Here is a 12,377-nt window from a genome sequence, read left to right on the forward strand (position 1 = left end):
CGGAGATGCGGAAGTATCCCCGTGCGTACTCTCGCTGGCAGTTAGTGACTTCCGAGCACGGATCCATGGCAACGGGACGCTGGGGGGAGGTGACCGGCGCCAGGCCACGCAGCGCGGACGCTGGAACGAGTCCAAGGGGCCTGTTTCCGTTCCTCACGCCCGCCCTTACCGAGCCTTTCGCAACACTCAGCCCAGGGGCACATGAGGGGAACGACCGGAAGAAGCATTTTGGAAAGAACAGCCCGCTCTGCCGGCCCAGGCCCACCGCTCTCGAGCGCCCGGGGCTGTTCCGGGGGCCCCTGCTCGCGGCCGTCGGACTTGGGCCGCCCTGTCCTGGGGGCAGCCGGGCCCTCCTCGAGCCGCCTTCCTCGCTCCGGCCCAGGACCGCAGGCAGCGGCGTTACGCGGGCCGCGGAAGCAGCACAGCAGCCGGCCTCTCAGACCCCGGAGCGACCGGGACGCAGAAAGCGGAAGTACGCCCCTTCCTTCCGGCCAGCGCCGCACGAGACGGGGCGGGGCGCCGCGGGAGGGGGCGGGGCTCGCGTTGACGGACGGCTCCCGCGCCCTATGGGTACGGCCGCGGCGTCCCGGCCTCCCTGGCGCGCCCCTTCCCCAGGGCTGCGGACGCCCCCAGCCCCGCATTTCCAGGGCGGTGCGCAAAGCTCCGGCCTCCCTCCCTCGCGGCGCGCTGCGGCCCGTCGTGCGGCCCCGCCCCGCCCGGACCGCGCGTGAGGACGGCTGAGGCCGCAGGTCTGTGGCGACGGGTCGGGCCGCGGGCACGCGTGGGCGCCGGGCTTCCGCGGCCGGCCCTCAAGGGTCCCGCGGGGCGGGCGGGCGCTGTGGCTGCCGAGCCGCGGCGACGGGCGAGAGCCCCTGGCCGTCCCGCCCCGCCGCGTGGCGCAGTCGGGGGGCGCGGCCGCGGCGCTCGGGGCGTCCCTGAGGGGGGCGGAGCGCGGACGCCGGCCCCGGAATGCGGGTCGCGGGCCGGCCGGCGCGGGGAAGTTTGCCGAGCGACTTCTCCTCAGGCGGCCGCGCGGGCAGCGGCAGGGCCGGGCTCCCCCCTCGCGGCCACTCGCGGTCGTGGGTGAGGTGGAGCGAGGGCAGCACGTGTCCGGCCGCCGCCTGCTCCGGTGGCTGTGTGATGGGGACGCCAGGTGCCGGGGGGTGTGGTGCGCAGGTAAGCGGGGACGCCAGGTGCCCGGGGGGGTGTGGTGCGCAGGTAAGCTGGGACACCAGGTGCCCGGGGGTGTGATGCGCAAGTAAGCGGTGACGCCAGGTGCCGGGGATGTGGCGCGCCGGTAAGTGGGGACGCCAGGTGCTGGGAGTTGCGGTGCGCAGGTGAGTGGGGACACCAGGTGCTGGGGATGTGGTGCGCAGGTAAGTGGGGACGCAAGGTGCTGGGGAGATGCCAGGTGCGTGGTGGGGAAGGGTGGGACGACAGGTGCGGGGGGGGTTGGTGGGGGGACGACAGGTGCCTGAGATGTCGTGCGCAGGTAGACGGAACCGGCCCCGCAGCGCCTGGGGTATGCGCAGGACAGAACTTATAAAGAATTGTTCCTTTCCGAGCGTTTAAGATGGCATTCTTTTCCATCTGGTGTAGAACTTTTGTTCCATAGTTCTTACAACTGTCGCAGTGCCTGGCACGTAGTTGACACTTCAGTGTGTTGGCTTTCTGCCTTAACATGTTAGGATGTATGGATTGGGGGCATTTTTAAAACTACTCCCCTCCCCCCTCAGGGCGTGACTCTAGGATTAGGTCACTTTGCGGGTTGAGGCCATCTCTGACTGTGCGACTTTGCTGAACACCCCGTTTCTTCCTCTCTGCTCCAGCTTCTCCATTTCCAGTGCTCGAAGACAAAACCCTGGTTTTCTCACTTCTTTTGTATGAATGATTAAATGTGTTGTGTGGGTCTGTTCTGTTCCCATACAGCAAGTTGTTTACCTTAGATTACTAGGAATTAATAAGTGGTGGAAACAGTCACGACAGGCTAACTGGTCATATTTAATAAATAGTAAAACGGTGTTCCTTATTCAGAGGAGTGAAGCAGGATGTTCCCGGGGACTGGAACCCGCTTACTCACTGCCATCACTCCCCCGCCTCCCACTTGCTGCTTCCAAACCAGGCTCCTGCTCCCTGCGGTTACTCCCACTATTGCTCCCTGGGATGGCAGCTGCCCTGATTGGCACACCCTCACTGTCATCACGACCCAGGCACATTCCTGAAGCTTCCAGTGTGAATTGTTTTAAAGAACACTGGTACTGAAATTCAGATACCTGAGACGAAACCATATTTCAGTTCTATGAAATCTGATTGTTAGCAAATTTACTATTGAGTATCTCCCACGTGGTGGGTTCTGTGAACGATAAAGAAGGCCTACGACTGCCTGTGGAACTGTAGAAAATAATATAAAACTGCATAATTATTTGACAGATTGCACGATAACAGCTCAGGGAGGGAAAAGACCAGAGTAGCCGGAGCATCCTAAGAAAGGAGGCGTCCTGGGAGAAGGGCAGCGGCCTGTGTTGCTCGCCTACGTTCCTCACTCCTGAACAGGCACTTCATAAAAATGATTGAGTTAAATAAATATTCATATTGTGTCTTGAGTGTAGCTTTGAAAGCTGGTTAAGATATGGATGGGAAAATGGGGCAGGGGGGGACATGCTAACAGGGGAAACCGGACAAGTCAAGTCACTTAAGCCCAGGTGAGCACAGACTGTGCTGGGGAGAGAGTGCTGGCACGTGTGGATGGGCCGTTTACTTCTGTGTTGTTTGTAGGAGTGCTTGGAAGAACGATGCATGTAAGCCTGACATCATGATGTCCATCCGGCAAAGAAAAGAAATAAAAACCACAGACGTTTCTGAGGATTTTCCAGCACAAGAAGAAAATGTGAAGTTGGAAAATAAATTGCCATCTGGTAGGTGGCATTTTGGGTTGCTTTTATTTCTGTGTGTTATTACAAAATATCACTCTCTAATAGGGTAAAAGTTTGGTGAGACAAAACACTTGAGGAAACTTGTTCTAGTATCTGGTATATCTAGTGCCCTGATATTCTGATTGCAGTTTGACTGTTTTGGTTTTACAGTTAGAATTAAATAAAAGATGAAAGATATTGATTAGGACCCTATGTCAGCTGCCTGTTCATTTGCTTATGGTTATGCCAGTTTGATCTTTTGACTCTGTAGAATAATGCTTTTCCCCACCATTCAGATTTTAGTCTCTCTCTACATTTTCTGGTTTTTGTATGCTTTTCACACTAGGCAGTCTTACCTTGAGCAAGTTTCTCATTAAGTATTTTTTTTTTTTTTGAGACAGAGTCTCGCTTTGTTGTCCAGGCTAGAGTGAGTGCCGTGGCGTCAGCCTAGCTCACAGCAACCTCAAACTCCTGGGCTCGAGTGATCCTTCTGCCTCAGCCTCCCGAGTAGCTGGGACTACAGGCATGCACCACCATGCCCGGCTAATTTTATATATATATATCAGTTGGCCAATTAATTTCTTTCGATTTATAGTAGAGACGGGGTCTCGCTCTTGCTCAGGCTGGTTTTGAACTCCTGACCTTGAGCAATCCGCCCGCCTCGGCCTCCCAAGAGCTAGGATTACAGGCGTGAGCCACAACGCCCGGCCTCTCATTAAGTATTGAAAGGTAGATCAAGATGTTTTTTATTCTTTAGTTTCAGTCAAATTTCTGAAATTTTTCTCCTTTGCTTTTTTTTTTTTTTTTTTTTTTCATGGGTCTGGGGGAGTGATCAGAACTTGGTAAATTATTTATATAATTCTCAGGACTTATTTAATGATACATCAAATGGCGTTAATTACTAGCTTCTTGCTTCCTGAGTTGCTTTTGTAATAAGTATGGTCAGGATTTTAAAAGTCAGCATGAAAAATTTCATGCATATCAACCATTTTGGGTATTGACAAAATTTACATTTGCAGCCATATCAATTTGTATCAGCCAGAGCTGGTAAAGTAACTTGGGGAAATAAATTAATAAAATAAAAATAAAATAATGGGAGATCAGCCATTAGCAATTACTAGATTTCAGACAATACCAAGTACTTTCTACAGACCTTATACAATACAAATTCAAGGTTTTTTTAAAAACTAAAACATAAACTTTAGGATTTGTTCATTTCAGCAAAGCAGTATTTATTCATCTCAGGAAAAAAAAATTGAAAACCAAACTTAAAAAGAAGGAAAAAATATTCCCACAAGCCCACCCATCATCCTGAGACTACCACTGATGATACTATCTTACTGTAAATGTCACGCTCTATACATGTATACCCATAAGCATTCATATGTAGTTTTATAAAATTGGGACATACATGCTATTTTGTAACTTGCTATTTTTCTCTTACATTATGAACATCATAAATCATTGACTATATTTTTAAATGTCAGTGTGCAGTAGTCCATTGTGTGTCTGTAGCATTTATTTAACCAGATCCTTGTAGATGGTTAAGATTGTTTTCTAACCTTTTACTGATACAAACAGAACTGTCATAAATATCTTTGTGGCCAAATGTTTGTTTAAAACATTATTTCTGGAGAGGGGGGTGACTCACACCTATAATCCTAGCACTCTGGGAGGCTGAGGCGGGCGGATTGCTCGAGGTCAGGAGTTCGAAACCAGCCTGAGCAAGAGTGAGATCCCGTCTTTACTATAAATAGAAAGAAATTAATTGGCCAACTAACATATATAGAAAAAATTAGCTGGGCATGGTGGCGCATGCCTGTAGTCCCAGCTCCTTGAGAGGCTGAGGCAGAAGGATCGCTTGAGCCCAGGAGTTTGAGGTTGCTGTGAGCTAGGCTGATGCCATGGCACTCACTCTAGCCTGGGCAGCAAAGTGAGACTCTGTCTCAAAAAAAAAAAAAAAAAAAAACTTTATTTCTTTGGGGTGTGTCTTAATCCATTTGCATTGCTATAAAGGAATACCTGAGGCTAGATAATTTATGAAGAAAAGAGGTTTATTTGGCTCACAGTTCTGCAGGCTGTACAGGAAGCATAGTGCTGACATCTGCATCTGATGAAGATCTTAAGCTGCCTTCACTCATGGAGGAAGGGGAGCTGGCATGTGCAGAGATCACATAGCAAGAGAGAAGGCGAGGGGAGGGGAGGTGCTAAGCTCTTTTTAACAGTTCTCTAGGGAACTAGTACAGCAAGAACTCATTAACCAGGAGAACAGCACCAAGCTATTCATTAAGAATCCACCCCCATGATGCAGACACCTCCCATTAGGTCCCAACTCCAACATTAGGGAGCAAGTTTCAGCATATTTGAAGGAGTCAAATATCCAAGCCATAGCAGGGCATATGCCTAGATTGAGAATTACTGGTCAAATAATATTCTTATTTGGTGGCTTTTACTCACTATTGCCATGTTGCATTCTAGAGAGGTACCAGTTTATTCTTCAACCAGCAGTGTTTGAAGATGTCTCTTTTTTATATCTTTACCCAAACAGAGTATTAGCATTTTTTAAGCTGTCAAATTGGCCAAGATTTCTAAAAGTATAACTAATCGTTTTGATTTGCATTTCAACACTAATGAATTTGAACATCATCTGTCTGTTGTTATTGGCCATTTTTTCCTTTGTGCGTTGCCTATTCATATCCTGTTTCCTAGTAGAATATTCATTTTTTATTGTCCTGAAAGTATTCATCTTATAGTAAGGATATTTAAGCTCTCTTACATGTGATGTAAATATTTTTCCTAGTTTATGTGTTCTTTAACATGAGCTATGATGGATTATTTATTCCTTTTTTTTTAAGTATTAAGTTTTTTGGTAGCTTTTAATGAATATGCCACAAGTTATAAGTAGATCATCTAAAAGATTGATTACATCCTAGAGATATAATTCATTTATTTCCTCCATTTAACAAACTTCATAGTTAAACTATTGTTGTTGAAACTATGCCGGACACAGGCCCTAGGAAGTTAAGATGAATAAAGTAACACACTTGTCTTCAAGATGTTCACATTCTAGTTGGCAAAATGGACAAGTGAACAGTTAGATACAGTGAGGTAAAAACTGTAATAAAAGAGCAGAAACAGATCTGTGGAATCACAGGAGCCTCTGCAGGGAACAGGGAAAGCCTCACTAATCAGGTAGCTAGAACTTGGCTTGCTTGATAGTGTGAAGGAGAACTAAATTCTAAATTTTCTTACTGACTGATTTATCTCTTTCATTTTTCTGAAAGGTCGTACCAATAGAAGATTATGGACGATTCTGTCATTTACAATTGGCGGAACCATTGCCCTTTGCATTGGACTTCTTACGTCTGTCTACCTTGCCACTTTACATGAAAATGATTTATGGTTTTCTAATATTAAGGTATGGGATTTCTGTGACCATTATGTGATTTATTCATCAGTGTCTCCAGTAGTTAACCATGTAGGTGAACGACCAAGACAACTCAATTTTGCCACAAAAAATTCAGTCTCTTGAAAGGTTTGACTATAGAGGGAAAAGACTTTTGTTTATTATTTTAAAGTAACATCAGAATCTTTAGAATCAAGTGAGTTTTCTCTTTTTTCATTAACTACATTTTACATTTATGTAACAGTTACTCTAAATTACTATTTTTCAAATTATGGATTGTGAAATTAATGCAGTAGGTCATGAGTAACATTCTGATGAAATAAAATAGAAGAGGATACTGGCATATATAGTAAGGTTGAGAAATGTTTTGTGAAACTTTTATATATATATATATATATACACAAATTGGGTCACAGTATAAAATGTATTTTTTCCCCCCTGTGGCAATAGAGAAAAAAATCAAAAGCCCCTGCTGTAAACCATAGAATCTTAATCTGGCTAATAGCGGGACTTCAGCATGTTCATACCTTTCTAATACTGTATGCAAATGGGTTTTGGGTGTAGGGAAGCCACAGTTTTTGTGGGGAAAGAAGCCACAGTTTTCATCAGAAATAAACTTGGTAAGTCAGATATTAGAGAGAAGGCACATGTGGCCAGAATTTTATAAGCCCTGTCAAGAATGATTCAAGAGAGAAGATCAGATCACATAGTGCTTAGTAGGCTGCACAGGAGTTGGAGAGAGGTGAACAGAATAAGAGCCTTTTAGGACATAGACTTGGGAGGATGTATTGATTCATTGTGTGGAAGGCAATTGAAAGGGGAGAATTGTCAGTGACAATCCTTGTCCCATTTACCAGCTAGATGGATGGACGGACATGCCATTTACTATGACAGTGAACACTAGGAGGGAGAGATCTGGAGGGTTCAGTGACTTGTGACACCAACTACCCAGAGTTAGGCCAGACTTCCTAGGTTGAGAACACAGTCCTCTACAAAAATGCCCTTACTTCACATACTGGCTGTAAGTTCCCCAGGCAAACTCCTCACTTCTGATCAGCTGGCTACAAATTCTTAGGCTCCTACTACCCACTCAGGTTTAATAATTCACTAGAACAACCCACAGAACTCAGGAAAGGGCTATACTTATGATTACGGTTTTATTATGGCAGAGGGATACAAATCTGAACCAGCCAAAGGGCAGCATCTGAGAGGGTCCCAAATGCGAAGTTTTCATTCTCCTTTCCCTGTGGAGTCAGGCCCTGGTAACCTCCTGGCACAGCAGTGTGTGACGATATGTGGACGATGCCAACCAAGGAACCTCACCTGAGCTCCAGTGTCCCGTTCTCACTGGGGCTTCGTTACGTAGGCGTGAGATTGAAACATTGGCCACAAGGCGGAACTCCATCTCCAGCCTCCTCTGCTCCCAGAGGTTGGGCGGATACCACGTGGCTCAAAGCCCCAACCCTCTGGGCACGTGGTTGGTCTTATTGGTGTGGCCAGCCCCAGTCCCGACTATCTCGTTAGCACAAACTACAGCTCACCCTGTCACCTGTCAGCATAAGTAGTCAGATGTGGCCTCAGGAATCCAGCGTAAACAATGAGGACGCTCTTACCACGCAGGCGTTCCAAGGAGTTAGAGGCTACCTTCCAGGAACTGGGAGAAAGAGCAGCCAAATTCTGTATTCCTAGAACTTAGAGGTTACCTCCCAGGAAGCAGGGACAGAGGCCTGCCAAATTCTTTATTATCCTGGAGGCAAGGCAGGAAACCATGAGGTCACCTTTGGCTATGTTGGGAGGCACTTGTAAAGCTTCCCAAGTAGAGATACGGAATAAAGGGGGCTGGACTTAGGAGTTCCATCTGTGTTGGAAATGGACGCTTTCGTATTGCTGTCTTGTGATGTGTGGGTGAGATTGTTTCAAGAGTGTGTAGAATGAGAAAAGAAAGGGAACCTAGGCCAGTTCCTGTCTGTTCCTGAGATGCCATCTGGGAAGCTGTAAAACAGGCCCCTCCTCTAACGCGTTGCTCTCCACCTCCCAGACCCCCCCAATCTTCCAATTGAGCTCAGAGTCTTACTGCATTTTTTTCTCTTTATTCAAGCAGTAGCTCATAGTGTACACTTTTTTTTCTGTATCTCAAGAGGAATCCTCCAATATTGTAACTATTTTTCAAACCTGATAATGCCTCTTCACAGGCATTTGATTTATTTTTTAACTTAGATTCTCTACATCAGCACTGTCCAATGGAACTCTCTGTAATGAAGGAAATGTTCTATATCTGCATTGTCCACTTGAAATGTGGGTAGTACAACTCAAGTGCTAAATTTTAAATTTAATTTTTATTAAACTGAACTTTAATTTTAAAATATATTTACATTTTCTGTTAAACAATTAAAAATTATAACCATTACTAATTTTTTTAATTTTTATTTTATTTAATTTATTTATTTTTTTTTTTTGAGACAGAGTCTCGCTTTGTTGCCTAGGCTAGAATGAGTGCCATCGCATCAGCCTAGCTCACAGCAACCTCAAACTCTTGGGCTCAATCGATCCTCCTGCCTCAGCCTCCCGAGTAGCTGGGACTACAGGCATGCGCCACCATGCCCATCTAATTTTTTCTATATATATTAGTTGGCCAATTAATTTCTTTCTATTTATAGTAGCGATGGGGGGGGTCTCGCTCTTGCTCAGGCTGGTTTCGAACTCCTGACCTCAAGCTATCCGCCCGCCTCGGCCTCCCAGAGTGCTAGGATTACAGGCGTGAGCCACCGCGCCCGGCCAACAATTACTAATTAAAGACCTTACTTAGGCAAAGGAAAAACTCATTCTTGGAGTGTATATGCCTTCATAAATTTACTGCTATAATTTATACCATTTTTATATTGGGGGATTATTTGAGAAGGTTAAACCTATTTTCCTTTTTTATTTGTAGGTTATACCTTATTCTCATCAAAATTGGTATGCTAATGAAAATACTTTGATTTTATTTTGAATTATTTGTAATTATTTAGAGAGTAAAAATATTGCTTATAAAATGGACGAGTCATATATTGAGTTTATGCATTAAGAATGATTTTTTAAATGTATATTACAGTGTTAGTATGTGAGAAGTGGCGACCCAAAAGCAACAACTTGAAAGATAAAAGGATATTGGCTGGGCGCAGTGGCTCACACCTGTAATCCTAGCATTCTGGGAGACAGAGGCCAGTGGATCGTTTGAGCTCAGGAGTTCGAGACCAGCCTGAGCAAGAGTGAGACACCCCCGTCTCTACTAAAAATAGAAGGAAATTAGCTGGACAGCTAAAAATATGTAGAAAAAATTAGCCGAGCATGGTGGTGCATGCCTGTAGTCCCAACTTCTGAGGAGGCTGAGCCCAGGAGTTTGAGGTTGCTATGAGCTAGGCTGACACCACGGCACTGTAGCCCAGGCAACAGAGTGAGACTGTTTCAAAAAAAAAAAAGAAAGGATATTGTTTTTAGATGGTCTTAGAAAATCTGTGTATAGTATCCTTCCTTAGCATATTTTTTAAATTAAAAAGTTATTTTCCTGTTGTCTTAACCATTGTGTTACATTTCCCTTGCTAGGAAATTGCAAGTATTAGAGATTTTTAAAAATACCCTTTACTGAATGTCTGCTGTGTGTCTGGAGCTATTATATTTTAGGTACATTTCATACATATTCTATTTAATCTGGCTGTCTCCAGAGCCCAAACACTTTAAATTGTCCTTTAAATGCAATCTGCTTTTTTGTTGCTCTTTATTATAAACAAAAACTAAAAGGGCAAAACCCATGTTCCTGCTTGCTGTGCTGCCCTTATGGTGCCTGGCAGATCATGAGCACCAAGTAGCTTTCAGTCTGTTTGGAGTAGACTTAGCCTCTGGGGGTGAGGGGGTGGAGTAGGCAGAGAAGGGGAGGCACCTGGCCGATGCAAAGGATCTGGACTGCAGCTAGAGCAGAAGGATGCAACTTTCGGAGCTTGCCTTTGGGGATAGGATATAGTTAGTACTGGCAAGGGGAGAGCCAATCAGTGCTTTTTGTATGATTTGTGTTTAGTACATGCTATAGCAAAAATCTATATAGTCTTGATTCTTTTTGTTTTGAACATGTATTCTTTTTTATTATGCAAACTATACTGTGACAAAAATTTTTAAATGAAAAGCATTATTCAGTATTCATTACCAAAAAGCAGTTTTCATTTTTTCCTTTCAGTTTTTCATACTAAATACCTATATATTTTACTTATTTATGAACCTAATGTTTTTATAATCTGCTTTATCTGATGTCACATCATATGCTTTTTCCATATATAGTTAAATATTTTCAAAAAACTTTTACAATTGTTATGTAAATAATTATGGTTATATAATTTAATGCATTTGAAGTTTTTATGCTCTTAGTTAATTTACAATTTTCATGCTCCCAATTGTGGGTAGATTGTTTTTAGTAGTATAATTAAGCTCTTAAAATTGCTTCCTTCTCATTTTAAAGTGGCAGTGTAACGATGTCAGTTCCTCCTTTTCTTGGAATTAACTCAGAGCAATTAAGGAAAATAAAAAATACAGTCCTTCCATCTTTGATGAAACTAAGAGAGATCTGTAATTTGGAGAGCTGCTAAATCCAGTGAAACTCAAAGAAGTGTAGAAAGATGCTGAGAGAGGATTCTCAAAGCTGTAGGTTTCAGATAAAGGTGGCAAAGCATAGTTCTAAGTTACTGGTGTACCCTGAGGGGTGCCAGCAGTCCCCAGATTAGGACCACGGGAGTGGGTGCAAGAAGTAATGGCAGGAGCTTTCTTGGATACACTTTGGTAAGAAGCAGCAAGCTGGGCAGGCCGAAAGGAGTAATCACAGAAACAGACTGTATTTGTAGGAAGCACAATTTCAGAGGACTAGAACAAAGGGAGGCAAGTCACATTTTGAGCAGCCTTGAAATTGTCGATCTCTGTTGACTAAAGTGAGGAAAAGACTAAAAATTCACTCTTACAAAGTACCCTGTGTCGGGAAAACTTTTGCTGGTCTGAGTTATGTCTCTGGCCTCTCCACCATGTGAACTTCTGCAAGTAGCTGGTATAGTAAGAACTTGCCACATTCAGAAACATCTAATAATCAGGAAGGAACTAGTCAAGATCTGTACAGTACTACAAGAAAAAAGGGAAGGAAGAAAACAAGAACCAATGAAGATGGTGTTTGATGAAGAATAGTTACCAGAAAAACTTTACAGCAGAGACATGAAGATGGTGACCAAACATGTCGCATTAAAAAATAAACACATTAGATCATTTGCCACTGTGGAAGATGAATTCAAAGCAGAGACATAAGGTATGTACCTTGTTCAAGAGGATGTAGGAAAGTAACAAAAGGAAATGAAACATGAACTAGAAAAACTTAAGAAATAGGATTAAAAGATATAACCATAATAGAAATTATGACCATGTTGGATGCAACATACAGGAGACCAGAATCTGCAGAAAGTACAGAAAGAGGGTGATAAAAGTAAATGAAATTAGTAAAGTTAAAGTAGTAGAAGAAAGTGACAGCTGAGGAAAAAAAAAAAAAGAAGAACAGCAAACATGCATAGTTTATGTCCCAAAAGAAGAGAATCTAAACAATGAAACAGGAAAAATATGTATGTTTAAAGGTATAATTGGAGAAAACTTTCTAAAAATAAAAGAAAATTTGTATCTACAGATTGAAAGGGCAGAGTGAGTCCCAAGAAAGATTGGCCTAGAAAAATCATTAGCAGGATATAGTTCTGTGAAGATGCTGGACTTACATATAAAGAAACCTCTGGACATTCCAGACAGAAAGATCAAGCTGCCTATACAGGGAGACAGAGGTCAATGTGGCTTTCAACTTTTCTGTAGTAACATTTAATACTCAAAGACTGTGACTGGTGCCTATAAACCACTCAAGTAAAAGGAAGTGATTTACACGTTTTAACCCAGTTATTCCGTCATGTATAAAGGAATATACAATTTTTTTGTTGTTCCTGGGAAGTATATATTTTTAAGAATACCTGCAGAAATTGGAAGAGGAAAATCTTCAGTCAGCCAAGAAGTAAATG

The 12,377-nt window shown here is 43.7% G+C and overlaps 1 protein-coding gene across 6 annotated transcripts in view; it reads left to right on the forward strand.

The window, feature by feature from the left end:
- The first annotated feature begins 5 nt into the window (after positions 1–5).
- Positions 6–12,377, forward strand: part of DPY19L3 (dpy-19 like C-mannosyltransferase 3) — a 67,495-nt gene continuing 55,123 nt past the window's right edge. For 4 of the 6 annotated variants that reach the window (XM_012775186.3, XM_075992968.1, XM_075992967.1 and 1 more), the window contains exons 1-3: positions 6–472; positions 2,776–2,915; positions 6,197–6,330. In XM_012775186.3, the coding sequence (XP_012630640.2) occupies positions 6–472; positions 2,776–2,915; positions 6,197–6,330 (741 nt within the window). Of the gene's footprint in view, positions 473–534; positions 750–915; positions 1,177–2,775; positions 2,916–6,196; positions 6,331–12,377 lie in introns of those variants that run through there. The other 2 variants (XM_012775188.3, XM_012775189.3) reach the window with 2 other exon arrangements.

This window comes from Microcebus murinus, chromosome 16 (assembly GCF_040939455.1).
Source record: "Microcebus murinus isolate Inina chromosome 16, M.murinus_Inina_mat1.0, whole genome shotgun sequence".
Classification (NCBI taxonomy): Eukaryota; Metazoa; Chordata; class Mammalia; order Primates; family Cheirogaleidae; genus Microcebus; species Microcebus murinus.